General features: G+C 38.0%; 1 protein-coding gene across 24 annotated transcripts in view; it reads right to left on the bottom strand.

Annotated features, from left to right (window-relative positions):
• madd (MAP-kinase activating death domain) overlaps positions 1–22,014 on the bottom strand; it is a 56,685-nt gene extending 34,671 nt beyond the window's left edge. For all 24 annotated transcript variants that reach the window (XM_084107493.1, XM_084107500.1, XM_084107497.1 and 21 more), the window contains exons 1-5: positions 21,704–22,014; positions 10,538–10,750; positions 7,744–8,021; positions 7,271–7,595; positions 1,275–1,584 (exon numbers count right to left, since the gene is read on the bottom strand). In XM_084107493.1, coding sequence (XP_083963619.1) covers positions 1,275–1,584; positions 7,271–7,595; positions 7,744–8,021; positions 10,538–10,596 — 972 coding nt within the window. In that variant the 5' untranslated portion in view covers positions 10,597–10,750; positions 21,704–22,014. The remainder of the gene's footprint in view (positions 1–1,274; positions 1,585–7,270; positions 7,596–7,743; positions 8,022–10,537; positions 10,751–21,703) is intronic.
• Positions 22,015–22,375: the final 361 nt, after the last annotated feature.

Here is a 22,375-nt window from a genome sequence, read left to right on the forward strand (position 1 = left end):
GAGAGATATGCAATGATGGTAAAAACAAAGCGATACATTTAAATATTAAACTTAAACCACCAGTAGGTGGCATAAGTCACTGTCTTGATGAGTGAGTCATCATGGAGTCATTCATTCATTCAGTAAGGAAGCAAGTGGCTGTATTTATAAATGGGTCACTGAACCATTGACTCTCACGATTCGTTCAAAGCCACTGATTCTTTCATGAAACACCGCTGTTCGCTTCAATTCTGCTGTGGCTTTCGTTGGAACTACTATTTTGTTGCAAAATAGAGCAAACAATACTGACTGTTTAAAATGTACATAACTTAATATTACCCTTCTGTTTGTTGAACTGCTGTATAAAATCAATGTCACATTTGCAATCGTGTGGATATTCAGAAAAAAAAATTTGCATTCTGCTCATATAATATACTATCAACATTAAAAACAAGAACTCACACAAGGTATGTTTTTACATCGAAGAGAGTTTGAGTCTTAAATTTATCTCTATGCACAGCCTGTGTCTATATTTGTTTCTTATGCTAGTAAGTGCTAAAACCCCACTTATACAAAGGTGCTTTGTCGAGAATGGCAGTAATGCAGTGCGATTTGCTAAGGCAGCATTCTCTGCATCATATGCGCACTGCTTGTGTGGATGCAGTCAGTTTTGACAGCAAAAGATGAGGTAATTTGATTGGATGTCATGTATTTGACCTTTTACGGCATTTTGCCTGTTAGAAATACATGCTTGGTTTTAATGTTATTTTAAGGTGGGGGTAGAATTATACCGCTAGGGATACACATACCCCAGTTTGGGAACCACTGGAATATATTAGGATCTGGCTAATAATCATTTTCATGCTATGATAAGATATAATATAAATGGTCAATATTTAAATCAGTAGAATTTTATGTAAAAATGTTATAAAATAAAATATTATTATGTCTAGATAAACTGAAAATTCATTTTGAGTAGTATAATAATATTACATAATAATATGAATATAAATGTCTTATATTTAAGTGTTATTCAATTACTAGTGCAAAGGTAATCTAAATGTAAAAATAGGGGAATGAGCATAAACAATTAAATATCCAACATTGACTGATGCTGATATATTAAATAAAACTAATATCGGCCAATAACTGATAAGGTACTGCTATATGGTAAATGCGTTAAGTACCATGGTATTTCTGGACATTTACCATGGTGGTACCATGTTCTTTGATGTATCTTAGAGTACCATGAAAATAGTACACAAATATGGTAATCTTCCTCTGGCCATCCATACCTTGTGTTCCAGCAGAATGCAGGCCAAGACCAGCAGACAAGCATCGACTCCCAGCAGCTCCAGGGGCAGATGGAGAGGGAAGTCTACAATGCTGAAGCGGGATGGGTCTGGAAGGGCAAAGGTCAGTCCAGGCTGCAGCTCGTGGGGAAGCACTTCCACGTCAACACGTCGCTGACCGGCGACAGGCACTGGGGAATGCAGGAGCCGATATACCCATGACTCGATCTCCCTCAGGTCCTGTAGCACCTGACTGCCCTTCTCCTTTTCCTCAACGGACAGAGCGCCTGTGAACACACGCCACATTGTGTCCCTGGAAGAAAGAAATACACACATATTTACATTTTTCTATAAGGATCAGGGCTTGGGTTCAAAAGTACAATTAAGAATAAGTATGACAAGCTCTCTTCCCCTTTCATTTATCTTTGTTCATACTGCTGCACGTTTCTATTTCATTCCTTGAATTTTTTTACTTTTAATTGTTGTTCATTAATTGGTTTTCAAACTGTCCAGTACATTAAGGTATTGTCTTGATTCAGTGGTCTATTCTAGAGTCTGGAGGACAGAAATAGCACAAAAACAGTGGCAGCTGGCATCTACGGTTCAGGATTAAACTACTAGCCTAATCACTTTAAGTAAAATGATGATACCACAGTGATCAGGCACAAAGTTCAAAAGCTCTACAAGCACTAGATAACACCATAACATACAAAGTGTATGTTAACTACACAAACCATGATGCCCAGAAAAACTAAAAAAAAGTATGCTTTCTTCTCTGAGGTGAATACCTACAGACTAGAACTCCGGTTTCCAGATGACAGTCAGATGAAAAAGTTGATGACGTGAATGCACAAACTCGCTTGCTGTTGTTACAAACGGAACACAAGAGATACATTCACCACAGAGAAGAAAGTATATGGATAATTACTTGGGTTTTTTGTTTTGTGTCAAGATTGTTTATTCAAAATGGTGCACTTATGGGTTTTCCTGGGTAAGTCAAAGTAAACTGCAGCACAAATACTGTATAGTCTCGTGTCCAGCAAACCAACAACCAAGGTCAAATTTTTCAATAAATAACTAATAAAATTCCAAACCCTATGCATGTTTCTGCATGTCTGAAAAGAATGACTTCATTTTTTATTTGTGGGTGAACTATTTCTTTAATACCAACTGAGCATCATTGGAATGGCACCCAAGAATTATTGCTGACCATGTCCAATCCAGATTTATTAAAATGCGTACAGTGCCCTCCAAAAGTTAAGAAACGCCCCCAGGCAAAGAGGGGTTTGAATAATGTCAGCATGTATCCTTACGTTTTCTTGCAGAGCCGGGGCCCACTAGAGGGCCTCATCAAACTTCCAAGGGGGCCACATGATGACTTAAAAGTATTTAAATGTATAATTATTACTATATTAAAATAATCTAAATGCTAAAACAAACATAAAAGCAAGATGTAAACAAGTCATATTTTACATCTTGAATATTGCGTTGGAAAACGGAGAGCCTTCAAGTCAAAAAGGTTGAGAACAACTGCATCAAGAGTAACTTGCAATTATCATTGGAGACCAGCAAATATGATTTTCTTTTTGCCTGTAATACTGGTTTTAGTTTGCCAAGGCTTTTCTGGTCCATCATGTATCTCTACAGTGTCTTCTTTTAAAGATCCAGACAGGCCAGACTATGGTTGTGTGGGCTGAGTGGAGGTACTGCAGTAAGTCATAATTGGTTCATCTGAGAACTCCCACTTCTCACAGCTGCTCTCTGAGAACAGTCAGTGGCCTCAATCTGTCACACAGCCTGTCTCCACCAGCTCCACACACTCTCTAGCTCTTAACATGTTCTGTTCTCTCACTCTACCCGTCGTTATCTTTCCCCTCCACTGTCAATTTGCGGTGTCAAAACCACTGAGACGACATTATTAATCTGTGGTGTAGCTGCATATAGTTAAACTGTTGCAAATTAAGACAGGCCTGTTTAGGGACTGAATGCTAATAAATACTGACTCTCTAGCCAACCACAGTTCTGCAATGAAATATGATGCTAATATAATATGCAAAATACTTATTGCACCTGCACCTTTTGACTAATGAAGTTACATACTTTTACTGTCATTTAACTAAAAAACAACAACCATTTTCTACAGATTCCACTCAAAAAAAGAGCAACAATCTACCCAATTAAGTATTTTAGAGCTGGCCATAAATAAAAACATACACTACCATCCAAGTTTGCGGGCCAGTAAGATTTTTTTTAAATGTTTTTGAAAGAAGTCTCTTATGCTTAACAAGGCTGCATTTGTTTGATTAAAAATATGTACAGTAAAACAATAATATTAGACAGTTACCTCTGTTAACAGATCACTCTAAATTGTAATGTGGACAACGTATATTCTGTAAAGCTGCTATTTTCTGTAAAGCTGCTTTGAAACGATGTGTATTGTGAAAAGCACTATACAAATAAATATGAATTGAATTGAATATTGTGTAATTTATTCCTGTGATGGCAAATTGTGAATTTTCTTATTTTTTTAGAATGATCCTTCAAAAATCATTCTAATATGCTGATTTGTTGCTCAAGTAACATTTCGTATTATTCTTAATGCTGAAAACCATTGTGCTGCTTAATATTTTTGTAGAAACCGAGATGCATCTTTTCAGGATTCTTTGATGAATAGTTCAAAAGATAAGCATTTAGTATTTACTGGCTCTTTTGATCAATCTAATGTGTCCTTGCTAAATAAAAGTTAAAAAAATTTTTTTTTTTTATTCTTACTGACTCAAATTTTGAACAGTTGTGTATTTTCAGATTATTCGTATATGAAATGTGGACTTTTCCAGGCCTGGACATTACAATTTTAAAATTCCCCTTATACTTCCTGGATTTCCATAACCGCAGATTCCCTGTGTTTCATTAATAGAGAACAACAATAGTGAAACTGAGTTGTTTTAGTGGTTTAAGTCTGCTGATAAAGTGAAAACTGATTTCTGGTTTGTTGATTAGGCAACTGGACTGGCATATGGCTATTCTCACACAGAGTAGCCCAGTGGAGAACAGTATGACGCATGGTGTGTTTTGTCATTACAAGGTTGAGTCGTGCATACTGAAAGGCTACAAATGTGGGTAAAGCCAAGGTCACTGCAGTACTGAGAGAACATAACACACTCACTGCAAAGTCACTATAGTGGCACATATACACACAGTAAACTCTTGATGGTGTCTGAGTCATTTCTATTTGAAATTTTCACTGCAATGTGATATAAGGCCATGTTTGAGACTGCCAAGTAGGTAGGCACTCTGATTAAAACAATAAATGAGGGTGCAGGCCTACTTAGGCACAACGCAAGAATAAACTAAGCTTTCACCAAGTAATATAGTCCATTCGCCAAACTGTCGGCTGTTTACGATTGTCAAGAATACGATTATGCGCTAACATTTCCAACAGCTTTAAGTTTGATTAATTTTTCTAAACAAACAGATTCATGCTTTACATCTGTTTTCATGACTGAGATGAGTCTAAGGGCTGTGACACACAAAGCCGACAGCAAAGAACTAGCGGCGACGAAGCCTGTGTTGTCGCCTCGCGTCTGCTGTGTCTGGGACAAAAAGCTGTAGGCTACTTGAGCACACCGCAAAGACTCCTGCCAACCAGCACGTACGTTCTGCCTGTAAGTAATAACTGTATTATCAGCAGCTCTCTATATTTGTCATTTAAAAACTGAAACTTAAACTAGGACTGCAGTTAGGCCTATACAAACCGTAAACAAAGCAGCGCTTGCTTAGCATTTTGAACATAAATCATGTTGAACACTTTCTTCATTCCAGGCAGCTAATGTATGAAAGTATTCGCATATTGGAATGCTCAGGTAAGATGACGTAAGATGACTTCTTTGCTTGCTTTCATTACTTTCATTTTTATTCTCACGCATTGACTCTCTCGCTATGCTGAATCGGCCGAACTGTCATCGACGGGGGCCTGACAAAAAAAAAAACTAGCCCAGACAGACGCTCATCGACGGCCCTACATTGGCCGACCGTCAGCTTGGTGTGTCACAACTTTAAACACAGGAGGAATCTGATTCTGTATCATTACTTTTAAGCCTCCATCAAAGGAAAACCACAAAAAACAACAACTGTGAAGATGGTTATTGGTGCACCTATTCATTTTATGGCCCATTCACACTAGGCCACAACTATAATGATAATGTCCAATAATGTTGGATGTCAATATTGTTACAACTGTGGACTTCCCGATTCTGATATAATTAGAACGATTATTAAAACTTTATAGTTATTGTCCTGTGTGTGAACGAGTCTTTATAGTATGATTACTGACAAACACAAACTACCACTAACTATGTACAAACACTTAGCAATGTAAATGTAGCATCAGGCAAAAGCTAAAGTCACAGATGCCATTGTAGAAATACTCCATTTCCAGTCAGCCATGAATAATTCATTCCGCAAGCAAAAGTGTCCTATAACTGAGGGTTTCTGAAAAAGTGAGTCACGTGATCTTGACATATTCAAGATTACGTGACTCTACCCACTGTATAATAAAACAACTTCTCATATGACTGGAGTCTTCATCTCATCTCAGATGTTTTTCCATTCATACCTTTATTTGCACAAAAAAAAAAAAAAACATAAAACCCTAAATGCTTAATAAACATTTCAATTTGAAGTGCAGATGATCAAAATTCAACTGAATGAGCAAGAAAAAGATAAAAATGGAATATACGAACTACTTCACTACAGCTGAACACTCAACACAGGCTGCTGTACTGGTGAAATTATTCTCCACACTTGCAAGCTAATAAAAGGGGGTTTGGCAGGACAATTCAACTGCAAACAAATTGAGGCCTGCGAGCGTGACTGTGGCTCATGGTGGATGTGGTTGCTAGGTTACGCAAGAATAGACTTTGCTGAGGAAATCACAGAGATAAAAATCCTTCCACTCGATGCTTATTGATCTGCAGCAGAGTGCTATCGTGCAGATTGTTTACCAATAGACGCTCAAGGATTTAGTTACCGTTACCACTGTGATATGTGAATGAGATCTTGTTAAAACCACTCCTGTGTGGAGAATAACGCTGCAAAGCTGCTTGCACATTGCACAACCCTTCAGGAGGAAAAAAGCAGCCCCTCTCTCCCTCACATGATCCCAGCCCGTCACACCAACACTCATCTTCATACTCGTTTCCTCTCACTCGTCCCTCTCTCTGAGTCATAAGGGCTGTCATACATCCTTCCGCTTGTGATTTCCTTTTATAAAATCATCGGCAACTTGTTACTCATCATTCTAATCAGTCACAACACTATACAGGATCTAACAACGTAGAGCCCTTATGGCATTCCCAGCATAATGTATTTTGTAATGCAACCCAAAAAACGTTATTCTTTCATCGTCAACTCATATTCATGAGACAAGTTCTTTGTTGGTTAAAGTGCAATACCAAGATATAAGGACAAGAAGAAACCTTAATGGGTTCTCTCATGTATCACGATTAGACAGATTTGAAAAAGTGCCAAAGATGAGTGAGTTTTGAGAGAATTTTTTTTTTAAGCATATATGATACTGTAAAATCAAATGAGGTAAGTTAGTGTAATCATGTAATTTACTAATATTAAAACAGTAACAAAACTGATAAAGTGTTTCAGATTTCAACCTAGATTTCAGATTTCGATTTCATTTCATCACTAGAATTAAAGTGATTTTTTGTGTGAACTCAAAAAGAGTAAATCAAAATGGAATGCATGCAGATAGTAACAGGATTTGTAGACAGAGAGGCAGAATGTTGCCAGTTGTTATGTTGTGAGGCAGAGATAGCATCTTCTGGCAGAACCACAGTATTTGCCACTCACACATCTACAGTAAGATATTGCAAAACATTGCGGTTATTAGGCGTCGTTTCTGTGCTTAAGTATTATCTTGCTGAATCTCAGGGTGAAGTTACATAACTACATAATCCACAGAAAAGAACAAAGAAGGCTGTTCTTACCGCTGTGTGGACTTGGCAGCACCGGGTCTCTGGTTGAGCCGCTGGCTACAGCAGTCCACCATGCGTTTGAGGATGTACAGACACTCTCTGAACGTAGAAAAGAAAGGGTAGTGGCTAATAATACACAGAGACATTAACGTGCTGTTCCGGTTCTGTGGTGCCAGTCGGCCACTGCGTTTGGCTCGTGGAGACTTTCCGGCGCTGCCCGGCTCAAAAGCCCCATCTCCTGCAGGGGGCACTGTAGATTCCCCTGGAAGTGTCAATGAAGAGGGGTCAGACTTCTCTGTGGCCTCCACTGCAGAGTCTATATGAGGGGCCCTTTCTCCTGTACAAAGTAAAATATTAAGGACAAATTATGTAGTGACTGCACCCTTACAGCCATATGTGATGTTCAAGATGGGTTACAAATGGTTAGTTTCCAAAACCAGGATGATAAAATGGTTACGCCTCATAGAACTGCTATAACCTCTGACCTTTTCCTTCAGCTCGTGGGCGGTGGTGGCCCTTCTGGAAAGAGCGGTAAAAGTTGAGGCAGATTCCATAGCGGGTGATGCCCGAGTCTTTGTCGGTGAGAGCGAAGACAAAAGAAGTGTCGTCGCGGAGGCTGACCCGGCGCTGACGGATGCTCAGGCAGCCCTCAGGCTGGCAGAAGAAGACGACGTCAGGGGGCAGAGGAAAGTCATTGTGGTCCTCCAGCGGATAGCGCCTCAGCAGCTGAGGTGTTTGTGCCACACTATCGCTGCTGGGTTGCCTGATTAGGAAAAGGTAAAAAAACTGAAGTGAGAGACAGGAAGACAGATCTCTGGCTTTTCTCAGCCCCAGTGCTTGTTCTTTTATGCACTTTGTACAATTGCTATACACTGCCATCTAAATGTTTGGGGTCAGTAAGATTTGTTTTGTTTTGTTTTTTGGAAATAAATTTATTTATTTAGCAAGGATGCATTAAAGGCACACTATGCAAGATTTGTACCTTAATATAACAGCTTGGAAATCATTTCAATGGTAAAAAAACTTGTAGTAGGGCGAATCAGCAATGCAAGTTTGAGAGGTGGTGCCCCGACAAATCTTACGAGAATCACAACTTGCTTTACGGCACAACGTCACATACATCAACAACATGAAGCAGCCTCTATGGAAGACACTAGCACGCATTTCAGACGTGAATCATGGCAGAGTTGACGAAGAAAATGAAGAAAGCGCGGACGTAAAAAGTGCAGAGACGGCTCTGCATGAGTGGTATTTAAAGACAGTAACGTTAAAAACAAGTACTCCACAGCGACTCTAGGGGTCGCTGTTTGAGAAAAACAGAAACTGCATAGTGTGCCTTTAAATTGATCAAAAGTGACAGTAAAGACTTTTAAATTATTACAAAAGATTTCCATTTAAAAACTGTGTTCTTTTGAACTAATTATCAAAGAATCCTGAAAAAACAAATGTATCATGGTTTCCACAAACATATTAAGCAGTACAAATGTTTTCAACATTGATAATAATAAGAAATGTTTCTTAAACATCAAATCCGCAGAATGATTTCTGAAGGATCATGTGACACTGAAGACATAAGTAATGATGCTGAAAATTCAGCTGTGACATCACAGGAATAAATTACATTTTCGAAAAGATTTTTTAAAAAAAAACCTTATAGACCCCAAACATTTAAACGGCAGTGGTACATCTATACACAGTATATGCATACATAATAAAAATACTTTTACAACAGGCTGGAATAAAGGCTGGAAGTTTGAGAAGGACAGGAGCTGCTCCACAAACCTCAAGGCTCCTGATCCATCATATTGTGACCAGCTGTCAAAACTACAGCTGATCACAATAACAAACAACCACATTTAAAGGTTTTAATTTTAAGTGATTTGTTCCAGAATTTATTTGTTGTTATGCTGGTTGAAAGTCTCTTCACATCCTGATAGCAATCACTAAGTTAAGTGGTCTAAATGTATTTATATGTATATATATATATATATATATATATATATATATATATATATATATATATATATATATATATATATATATATATCGTCTGTGGAAGGCGTAGGACCATAACGATTATGTCCTACCAGCACTGCTCAACCAGATCACAAGTCATCAGCACGTTTCATGCTACAGTCGTGCTCAAAAGTTTACATACACCTTGCAGAATCTGCAGAATTTTTCTGAATCATACAGTCACTGCTGGAAAGGGTTCAATTATGCAAAAGAAGGTGGAAAACTGAAGAATTTGCAGGACCTGAAGGATTTTTCTGAAGAACATTAGGCAGTTTGACTGCTCAGGACAAACAAGGGACTCAAGAACAACCATCACACACACACAAAAAACAGTCATGGATCATCCAGGTATCAACACAGTATTAAGAATCAAGGGTATGCATTTTTTGTCTTGTAGACTATATGTAGACATCTTTTATGTAAAATACAGTACTAGATAAAAAATAACATGCATTTTGTATGATCTCTCTTATTTTGTTAAAACAATTAACATTTAGCAGATTCTGCAAGGTGTATGTTAACATTTGAGCATGACAGTATGCAGAGTTAGACAGTCACCGAGCACGCAAACTAAAACGGCAGCCATGTTTTACAGTTGCTCCAGAACCAAAACAACAAGCTTATGCTGCGTTCATGCCATAACTACTGTAATCCGTAGGAGATGGAAACCCGTGATGTTATGCTCGGAGCAGTTCGTGACTTGAATTTATGCTTTCAATGGCAACAAATATCAATGCCAAAATGAATCTGCAGCAGTCAGGTAGTACAGGTCAGTGCTCTTTAAGCGGTTTATGTTCATTATTATTGTAATGATATGTGCTTTAAGACATGAGGTAGTTTTAGCACCATCTCTCGTGATGCTTTTGTTTGCTTCCTACTGTTCATGTGCTTTGGGTGAGGCGTGGCTTTGGAGACGCTCTGAAGGGAGGGTGGGATCTTATGCTTTCAAATCTAGTTGCCTCTTTGAAAATTGCCTAGCCTACCTTTAACATTAAGCTATTAAATAGCACTAAGTAATAGTGTTTTTGTATTGTGTTATTTTGTCATTTTACTATTTGTTTAATGTGATGCAGTGGCTGAACAAATTTCCCTCTGGGACAATAAAGTGTACCTTAACCTGTCACCTGGAACACACCTGCACAGGCCATGTACTAACAAAACACACAATCAGTTCACCTGTGATTCATCTCTTTTGTAATTTACTTGAGCACCTATAGAAGCACACACAAACACACCCACACACCACTGAACAATCTTCCTTACCTGGCTCCAACTACCACCAGGTAGTCCAGGAGGCGGGGACACGGTTTCTTTTTCTCCATCTCTGTATCAGGAATGTTTCTAAGTCATGGCAACTGTAGCAACGATCAGCTCTCAGGCAGGCAGTCGTTCAACCAGGTGCAGCAGAACTAGGAGTTGGACGATCGAGGAAGGCAGTGGCCAATCATTGCGGTCTGTGGTGTGCACGAATGGGGTCTGGAGAAGAGTAAGAGCGAACATTATAGAAGTAATCCATCACACAACAACTGCTCTGCAGTGACACTAAAGCCTTTAGCACTACTGCAAGCTTCCTCACGATATTTTAGCCGAACATAATTTTACAAATTGCTACTCGAGCATAATTCTGGGCAATGGCTTAAGTGCGCCCACACTGCTGACATATTTATCTGTTGTAGCTTATTACGGTGAGCTCTCTCGGCATCCATGTTGTGTGCACAAAATATTCACTGTTTTGTCAGATAAGTGCTAATTAAACATCACTGTTTCAGTCAATGACTGCAGCCCAACAAAACTATTTTGCTCAAAAGTTTTTTTTTTTGTTTTTTTTTTGCTGTTTCAGACAAATATTTGCCAAAATTTTGGTGCATAATTTCACTGATCTATATAAAATGTCATTATATAGATCAGTGCATAATTCCCTTAAAATATCATTTTTATTCCAAAACTGTTTTGTGTCTGGCAGTACCATTCATATATTTCTAACAGCAAACTATACGGTCAAAACAAAGCACACTGCCAAGCCTGCAGTCTTCTCTAACACATCTTGACAGAAGGCTCAGCAGCAAATGTAAACACACACACAATGATAAGCTAAAGGGATTGGAGCCCAGCTGTGTCCTCACCACATGGATTTGCCATTTGTGTTCCTCATGTGTTAATGCCCATGCATTAGCACCTGCCTCAATGTAAATACAAACGAAAGCAAGCTCAGTCAGAGAAACACACTTTGCTCAATATCCGGTTTGAATGATATCATTTCAACATTTCAACCTGTTAAAAGTCAATAAAATAGCTGTATTGTCTATGTCAACATGCAATTTACTCAAGCAGGACATGCTTCTGGTTCAATGTACTTTGTTAACTAAAGCAAACATTAAGACACTCATCATGTGAAAGGTTGTAAACAGAACAATAATTATGAAATGAGAGCCAGATGCCGTTTCAGAAGCAGATTCTTCTGCCTTACTGCAGTCTCAGTTTTTTCAGTATTGACCCAGAAGTGGGCCAGTGCTTATCTGAAGTTCTGGCTACTCTGCTCTGCAGAGAGTTCTCCATCACGCTCTCACACACAGAAAGACACCTATAATGGTTGGAAGTAATTTCTTGACATCACAGCTCAGAATTAAAGAGCCTATATTACGCTTATTTACAAGTTCATAATTTTATTTTTGGGGTGTGCTAGAATATATTTGCATGATTCAAAGTTAAAAAAACACATTATTTTTCACATACTGTACACTGATGCAGCACCTCTTTTCACCCTCTGCCTGAAACACTCTGTTTTAGTTCATGTCAGCCCGGCTTTCCAAAATGCCCAGTCTCTACTGATTGGTAAGCTGGCCCAGTCAGTCTGTTGTGACTGGTCAACTGCTTTGAACACATTTTTGACATGCAACGCCTATTACCATAACCATGTTTCAGCTTCCGAGGCTTCATGAGCAGCCGTAACAGTCTTATATCTATCGTAACTATGGCGTCGGTATTGGAAGTCCATACAAGTGAGAAAAAAAAAAAAACAGCATCACCTCAGCATAGTGAAACCACTTAGTCAACTGTTCTTCCAGGGCCGAAGTGTGAAACATGGTGACGTAGCTAAGTCACGGCAGGATAGCAGGACTACAAAGCGTGAATTTTATGCTTTGTAGCTTTGCAGATCGTTTACATGCACAAACAGCTATATTACACACTAAAGGAAAGGTAAAATAAAAAAGCATAATAGGTGCTCTTTAAAGCTGCAGTCCGTAGTTTTTCCTCTTTGTCGCCATCTCTGTTCGAAATCTGCAATTGCAATTATTCGCAGAATTATCAACTTTACGTGGGTTGTGCCTCGGCACAGCACAGTGCGGATTAATTAATGTTTTGAGGAGAATGTGCGTCTGTCAGACACCGCGCCGGTGTGGATAGTGTCATTCGGAATCATAGATTCTACTTTTTGGAAGTATGACCAACATTAGAATTTTCACCGGAAAATGTCATCTGAACAAGTGAGTAACATCCACTTTTGTTCTGACCAACTAAGGGGAAAAAAGCATTGCAGTAAATCGCGCTGATTAAATCTAATCTGTGCAAATTATACTTTGTTCTCAAATTGTTAAAGGAGAACTCCGGTCAATTTTAACATTGAGCTCATTTTTTTGTAAATTTGGAGTGCTGTCAATACAGAGAACAACGACAAAAATCGGTGTTGCCTACACCGTGTTATCCTCTTTTAAAAAAATTTGCACCCTGTTGACTTCAATGGGTGAATAAAAAGTGATGAATAAAAGTGATGTTATTTCAGCCAGCGCTCATACCTGTATTTACATCCTGTTTTCGGTCGAAGTACATAGTAATCGATTGTCGAGTTCACGCGCATAGGTTTAGTTACCTATGATCACGCGCGTGAACTCGACAATCGATTACTATGGACTTCGACCGAAAACAGGAAAGAAATACAGGTATGAGCGCTGGCCGAATTAACTTCATTTTTATTCATATCTTTCACATCTACTGCAGTCAGATTCACCCGTGTTCACTCTGAAGGAATCACTCACATGGCTGTGCACTTGTAATGACACATCAAGGATGTTAAGAGGCTAAAAGCAGGTTTAAAACTTGCCCCATTGAAGTCAACAGGGTGCAAATTTTAAAAAGAGGATAACACGGTGTAGGCAACACCGATTTTTGTCGTTGTTCTCTGTATTGACAGCACTCCGAATTTACAAAAAAATTAGCTCAATGTTAAAATTGATCGGAGTTCTCCTTTAATGTTAACAACATCAGCATTGCATGACTACATTTAATGCCCTTCCGATATTATCCTTGTTTTCGCATGGGCCCGTTGCAGTCTCTTTTTTTCTGTAGCCACTCCGAAGTCTTTTACATTTTTCAACGGGTGAATCTCCAGTTGTCACTGGTGATTGTCGTTTGAACCTTTCTGGATCCGCCATCAAATTGATAAGTTTAATCATATCAATTGCTGTGAGAAAAGGCTATAAATCTCCACCTCCAACATCCTCACGTGCAATATAGCCTACTAGCCGAGACACCTTCTTTATGTGTACAGATGTGACGTAATGATGCGAAGACATGCTTGAATTTCCTGCGGAAATCCACCAGTACCACTGGAATTAAAAACATTATTACAAGCTTACCGTTTAGAATAGAGCTAAGGAAAGCAGATAGTTTTGAACACTGGCTGGTTATGTACTTGCTCAAAAAATTATTCTGGATAATTTTGAACGCAAAAAAGTTACAGACTGCAGCTTTAAATAAAACTCATGTGGCCCCAAAAGCAGAACCCTTCATAGCAATGATGGTATTATGCAATATTATGTAACTACATATGGCTCACGAAACAAGGACTTCTGCATTCAGCAGCATATCCTCAGGGTCAACACTGAGCAGGTACTCACTCTATAGTAGACATTCAAGTTCATTTGTCAAGATTTGTGCACCACAGCTAAATATATTTTGTGTTTATTGAAGTCCTCGTGAACTAGAAGTTGCAAACGACTTCAGTTCAGTGTTGTGATTTATCTCAAAGTGAAACAGAATATTGAATAGTGGGCGGGGTTTTATTTTAGCGCACCTCCTCTCCATCCCTCGCTCATAGCAGACTGACGGTTGGAGGAGTGGTTAAGGATATTCAACCCAAGCTGTCAAACTGACGTCATCAGAGAGGAAACGCCTTTCCAGCATGGAAGCAGATTTTCAGATTTTTTTCTGTGTATTAACTTGCACGGGTTAATTGTTCAATTGTAATATGCGTTAAAGTAAATAGTGTCAATTTTGATTTCATGGCGACTTTAAAAGAAACAGAGAGAGAGAGAGAGAGAGAGAGAGAGGTGCTCTGCAATGTGGCTCTGTAAATGTGCAAAGAAACTAACATTACTTAACTAACTAACTAACTAACTAACTAACTATTCTCTGTTGTGGCTGGTCACAGTTAATGCAGGTTATGTATCTTGTTCAAGGGTGAACAATTGAAGGCATAATATTTATAAGCATATAATAACTTTTTAAAAAATGAAAATGAGCGGTCTTTTCTTTTTACTTGATTGTTACTTAATAGTTTCTGATTGCAGTATACATAATCATGTCAAACCTAATTTATACGATTTATTTAAATATCTTTTTCTCAAAACATGAAGGAAAATACTATCCTCTGCAAGACTCCCTCAAAACATATTACACTTAGCCACGTCCACTGGAAGACTGGACCTATTTTATTTTAGATAGAACTGAAATCAATCTATCTTGAAACTTGACTCAAACTGCTTTTGAATGACTAGCCCAGTTAGCAAGTTTGACATTGTCCAATAGGATGTATTAATGTGAGAGGAGCCAATGGGTTCACACTGTGATTAGTAGCCTCTTCTTTCTGCTGGAGTGGCACTTTCTGCTCATCCTCCGTCACTCTCAACAGCTCAGATGGGAAGAGGTGGTGGAAGGGAGGAGAGAAGATAGATGGTTTGTGACTAACAGATCAATAACGCCTCTATTTCTTCCTCTAAGCATCACCCAGCTCATTTGACACCAGGACCTCTGTGTTGTTCTTTTCTTAAATCACAGCTCTCACAACTGACTCGACATGAATCACTTGCACTTGCAGCGGAGGCTTCTAGGAGCTTTGGGATGCCTAAAAACAGACATTTAAAGTAGGGCAGGGGTGTAAAGTATATGAGTAATTATACTTCATTTATTTAGAGTCATTTGTACTTTACCAGAGGAATACTTAAATGGAATACTTATACTCTTACTAAGTTACATTTCCAAAGGTAAAGATTATGCGTTTTACTCCTCGTAAATTTACGTAATATTTTTGCAGAAAATCGTAACTTAAATCTTCTTACTAATCTTACAAGACAATCAAATTACAATCCTGGCTGAATTTTAAAAGCCAATGACATACACTTCGCTGTAAACTGTATTGGGCCACAACTGCAGGGTTTTTTTCTCTCGATAAGAGACGTTTCTGAAGATGCATGATCTTGACTTAAAGGATTATTCACTTTCAAAAAAAATTTTGCTGATAATTTACTCACCCCGATGTCATCCAAGATATCCATGTCTTTCTTTCTTCAGTCAAAAATAAATGAATTTTTTTGAGGAAAACATTCCAGGATTTTTCTACACAGAATGGACTTCAATGGCAACCAACTATTCCAATGTTCAAAGAAGGTTCAAATGTCCGTCTCAATGCAGTTTCAAAGTCTCTACACGATCCCAGTCGAGAAATAAGGGTCTTATCTAGCGAAACGATTGGTCATTTTCTAAAAAAAACAACAAAAAACAACAAAAAAATATATATATTATATATATATATATATATATATATATATATATATATATATATACTTTAACCACAAATGCTCGTCGTGTACCATCTGCAAGCAAGCTCATAAAAATGTAAAAAAATTATGATTTTTTTTTACAAATTAATTAGCAACATTATAATATAGACCTTTGTGTTTCTTTTTTTTTTTTTTTATCTCCCAAAGCTGCACACACAACAGAAACACTTTTACTTTAGCTTTTGTTATAACTTTCCTGAAGCATAGAACATATTTAATCCAAAGCCAATAACGGGCAGCTGTAAAGTAATGACGCACTCAATGTGCCCTCTATTTTACTAAACTACCCGGTTAATTAGGTAGCGTAAAACAAATCCCAGACCTTATCACCTCCAGGAAACATATATATGTGCATGAGTCTATTGGAAACGTGACATGATCTCGTCCTCTGTCAATCATAGTGTGGCTGCCTCATGGCTACAATACGCCTTGGGTAATGAGATTCCACACGGTCGCCGTGGAAACCAATATGGTCTCTTTTCATGAGCACAGCTGTGCCAGCTATTTTAAACAGACAATACACTGTCCCAATCACCATACACATAAAGACAATGAACAGCCTTTGGCCAATAAAACGAGCATGAGCAAAACGAAAATGAGCAAGGCTAATTGCTTCTTTCCATTCAGAGAAATTAACAAACAAATGCCTTAGCAAATCATAAATCAGCTATTGCATTCAGTTCTCCACAGTAAAGCCTTTCATCATCTGTAATGGATCTGACTGAAGTTTAGGGCTTTTCATGTGTTTCCGAAAGTCGAAAAAATGTCTTAAATGATCAGAACTCAACTGGTCTGTTAGTATGACTGCAAATAAAGAACAAAGAGAAAGATGTTACATTAGAGTGAACCATAGCTGAACAACCAGGAAATTGCTGAAAATTATCACACTTGGTCACTACGAGGAGAATCAATGCGCACCTCAAGAGGACGTCAAACACTGAGCATGTTTTTCCTCTTGGATGAGTAAGTGAAGACACTACTTTTAAAGGGACGTGCCTCTAAAAGCTTTCTCTGAAGCCTGAGGCTGTATGCTGCTTCTGTCAAAATGGCCATCTTTGTGAGTAAGTGAATGTAAACAGTTGGGAGAAAATGTGTCAATACATTGGATCTGTGCATTAGGTCTTAAAGTGCCAGCAATATAATAATACCTGCTGCTGTGAATTCTCTTCACAGATAACAAACAGTGTAACCAGCTTCATCCTGAGATGTCTATCGCTCTTCATGCTTGGTTATGGTATACCTTTCATCATGCTGGTATGTGTAATTGGAAAAGTATTTGTCTTCTAGGCGGGGGAATACTCTCTTTAATGTGTATTCATTAAACAATGAATACTATGAAACTCTGGAAAGTCTAAATCTAAACATGACATTTTACTTTGACCTATGAGCATGTTCTTTTTCTTAGCATCAAATGCTTCCACGTCTCAACAATTCACATAAAGACTGCAGATTATATCGCATGGTTCAGTAGGGTTAACATCACCCTGAGGCTTTTTCAAAAAATCCTAAGACTAAGGTTTTGTACCTCCACTTTTCACAGCTGGTTTGCAAAAGGCCTTTTTTCGAAGTAGCAAAGAACTATGATCTTAATCCTTAAGGAGCCACTTAAAATGGATTAGCACTGACAAAACATTTGATGTGATGTGGTCAATAGTCAACTTACTGGCTACAAAGGCAACAAAAGATGCACAAAGGCGAATATGGTCCACAGTCCACACACACTAGAGCTGCACGTAAAAAAAAAAAACAAACAAAAAAAAACACCCTTGATTCAAAAACCCACACGATCTCATTCCTAAATGACCACAATTCAAAATCACACTCAAACTATGAACAACATTTTAAATAGACTGCAGCAATTAAACATTTTGTCAGGACCTCTGGTAAATCACATTATTTTGTTGTCTGTTCAGAATCGTGGGAGAATCATGATCTCTGTTTGAAACAAAAAAAATCGTGATTCTCAATTTATCCAGAGTCATGCAGCAACACAACAAACAATATAAAACAAGTTTTTTCACACATCCATCTGTGACGCATAAGAGGCATGTATTTATTTTGCAGCCCATATTCATTCTACCTAGATGAGCATCATCACTGAGATTAACTTTTAAGCCTATTTCTCACTAGCACCCCCACACACCACATTGAGAATGCACAATAAACCTACTTATAAACACAAGCTTTTGCAATACAGGCAAATATGAAGCAGAATAAAAGAGTGACCTACTACATTGTTCAAAATTGTTACAAAATATGCCCATTGGGCTTGATTCAATTTAAACATGCTACAGTATGACAGAAAACAAACCTGAAAAAAAAAAAACTATTTAAAATTTGTTTTTGTTAAATGAAATAAATCTGAAATTAAATACAATATAAATATCAGATGAAAACTCAAATTCCAAAATGTTTAAAATTGAAATATATAAAAAAACTAATAAATATGAGAAAGAAAGAAAAAACACCTAAATGTAGCACATAATATATAATGGTATATAAATAATAACATGCGATGGTCACAATCCTCAAACTATTTTAGAATTTATTGCTGTTACTAGAAGAAATACTCGCTACATAAATCACTTTCAGTTATTTTCTGAAATTAGTCTAATTTTTGACGGGTTTAGTGTTACACTGAAATTAAAGAAACCCCCTCAACTGTTAAAAAAGCTTTAATTTCTGTTTGTGTCAGAATACAGTTAAAGTAAAAAAAAAAAAAAAAAAGCACTCAGCTCACTCAGTCCAGCTGTTTCATGAAACACAAGCAGCCTAAAAGTATAGTTTTGTATCCCTAATATTCTTATGCATTTATTCTAACAAGGCGCTACACAAATCCATGGTCATGCCTATTAATGAGTTTGCACAATTTGCCATGAGATGTAATATTTGACTGTAATTTCCCCAAAACCCCAGTTTTGGAGAAATACAGTGTAAACTGTTAAAGCCAGTAGCGATGCATTACTCAGACTTTTTGATGTGGAGGAAGAGAGGCTGATCGCCAAAAGCCATCCCACCCGTTGGCAGCACACATGCTCACAGCACACCCCTTAAGCTACTGCTGTGCTCAAGATAAAATAAGCATTTTGACTGGCCAATCAATAACAGAGAAACTAATTATATGGTAATCTCACTGGTTTTCTCATAAATCTATAACTAAAACAACCTCTGAGTCTTGGAGTTGAATTTCTCACAGGCAGTTGCTACTGAATATTTATGAGACTAGTGAAATATCCCTATAATGTTGAGTCATATGCGACAACTTGCTTAGGGGGACCTGATAAAGATCTCCATCTTTTATGTTTGAGGATAGACAGCAACCACACCCAAGAAGGAGAAATGACTGTGCAATTGCATTCAAACCTCTAAAATTAGCTTCACGGCAAATGATCTGTAATTGTGGATCATGTACATTTAATCTGAACTCTGTCAGGGAGGGAAAACTAACAGTGACAGATGAAATGTTTAAGATAGGACATAAACATCAAAACATCAGTCATTCATTCAGTTTTGCATTTTAACTAATTCTTCACTAGCCTATATATTTATTTGTTTAAATACTGAAATCACGATTATTTAACACGATTATTGGTGGGTGATATGATCAAAGTCTTATTTCATGATACGAGTACTTTTAAATGTCAGTGAAACTTCACAATTATCACTTCAGCAAAAACTAATATGTTAATTATCGTAACTAAAAGTCACTTTAAGAGCTGCACGGATCCAATAAAATTTCACTTTTCTAACTTTAGTTAGTGTGCAATGTTGGGTTTGAGCATAAACAACGTCTGCAAAGTTACAACGCTCAAAGTTCAAAGCAAAGTAAGATATTTGCTTTTAAAGAAATCGTTTTTAAGGACAACAGATTATTATAAGCAGCAGCTTATTTGCATTTAAAGTGATACACACGTGTTTTACTGACCCTCAAAAAGGGACAATTTTAACATGCTGTAAAAAATGATGAGCTAAAACTTCACATACACACTCTGGGGACAACAGAGACTTATTTTACACATTGTAAAAAGGGGCATTATACCACCCCTTTCATATAAAGCACGTCCTGCTTTATCAACAGTAGATTGCATTTTACATCACTCAGTTATTCGGCTCAATAATTGTTTTACCTTGATTATCTTGTTTTCATAATCGTTGGAAGCAAAAATCGAAATATGATTAATCGCACAGCCCAAACCTTACCACACCGCCACCTACTTAATCTCTGTGTCTCTGTGGGGTAGCTGACAAAACTAACATTTTAACCCTTCCAGTCTAATTTAGCACTGCAAACATAAATGATACTAGCTTTAACATGTCAATGCTGGCAAATGACCATGGTATAAGCGGGATAATCCACGGCTAGCGGTGCATTAAGCGATTTGAATACACTCCGTTCATTTCTGACATTTATCCCATATTCCTCATTCAAAATACAGCATGAACTATTCACTTACAGCATGGACTGAGAATCACTCATTCACACAGATTTCATCTGTCATTATAAAAATGAAACTTTTCAAAGGGAGAGACACAGAGTGGGAGACAAATTCCAGAATTAACGTATACTGACACATCTACTTACCCTCATCTGACCCATTAATATACGAGAGATGAAAGTCTATTGCTGTGAATATAATTATGCCTTTCATCCAGAATTAATCCTGTACAGGGATTTTAACATATTATTTGATTTTAACACACTTCGCCTTTTGACACAGAGTGATGAACTATATCAAAGACAGCATCAAGTAGTAAACTGATTTGTACTTCTACACCCAAATTAGTGCTCATAATATATTTGTGATTTTATAAGCTCAATCGAATGGATTCTTCCACTGAATAAAAAGAATACTTTGCAAACGGAGACAGGAAACAGGCTGAACTGACAAAGGCAAAAAGCTGTCTCACATTTCACCCAAGAGAGTAACACCACCACCCAATTCATCTTATACACGGCCTGATGTCGCAGCTATTTCAAAACAAAAAAGGTTTACAAAGTCAGAGAGGTGACACTGCATGATACAGCCAAGCTTTTCCTGTCACTTCATCATCATCATCATCATCATCATCATGACAACATGATGACATGACTACAGCACTACATCCTAACCCCCTCTGGAGAGGAAACCTGTGTCCTTATGACCTCTGGTCCGGAGGACAAAAAGGCGGAGGATTTTGCAAGAATCAAAAGAATGGGTGCAGATCTGGAAACGGGTGTGATGTTAAACTACTGTTTATAACATTCAGCCTCATCAAATGCACTGAGTACGAGGGCATCGATTAATGATGAGAGTTCTGCCTATCGACAGCCTTGTTATTAGGCTCTCCTAACATTTAAGAGTCTTCGGTCATATATTATGAGCAGAGATACTGCGTAACACACGTTTATACAGTGAAAAACAACGATCAGCTGCTAGCAGCAGCTAACAGGATCAAATAGCTAGCTGTCAAAGCTGCTTACACAAGCAGCTGCGTACATTTCTACACCGTTATAACGAAGCCACCTTCTATATAAACACTGCACCACTGATCCAGAGCAAACCATCATATATCGGTTACAATAAGTGAGAATGGGAACGAAAGAGATACTGACCTCCAGGAGCTAACGTTAACGCCACTGCCACTCGCTTCAGCGGTGTATCTCTGGCCCTGCTGCGGCGAAACAGCGTCTCAACACACATTCATCGTTACAGACGATGACGAACGCATGATGTGACAGTGGCACGACGCGACGATTGCACATCCGTGTCTTGCGGTAGCGGGTCAGTCAGTGATGCGCTGATGATTGCGCCTGTAGATAAGCGTCGGTCGTCGTCGTCGTCCTCCTCCTCCTCTCTCTCTCTCTGCTTGCAAACTGACTGTATGATGATAGCGACGTCCGATTCGTGATGGAATCGTTCGTTTGAGTCGGTTCTTTTCAATGAATCAGTTTTATTTGGTTCTCAACGATTTGTTCACAGATCAGTCTGAATCGGTTTTGTTTGGATTGTTTGAATACTCAAAAAAGAATACATTACAAATATTACATAATTAATTTATGTTTCCTTCTAGCTAAATTTCACATGCATGCATCTGTTTTAATGTGTTGTCTTGTTATTTATGTAAAAAAAGAAAAAAGAAAAAAAAAAGATCAGTCTGTGAATCGGTCGAGCGGTTCTTGAGTCACCAACTCACAGAACAGAGAACTGCCTCTTTCGGACAAGTATTAGTAATGATTTGGGTTAGTAATGATTTGGGAATCGATGTTTTAATTGATAGGAAGAGA

Source organism: Abramis brama (assembly GCF_963993115.1).
Source record: "Abramis brama genome assembly, chromosome: 3".
In the NCBI taxonomy this organism is placed as follows: domain Eukaryota; kingdom Metazoa; phylum Chordata; class Actinopteri; order Cypriniformes; family Leuciscidae; genus Abramis; species Abramis brama.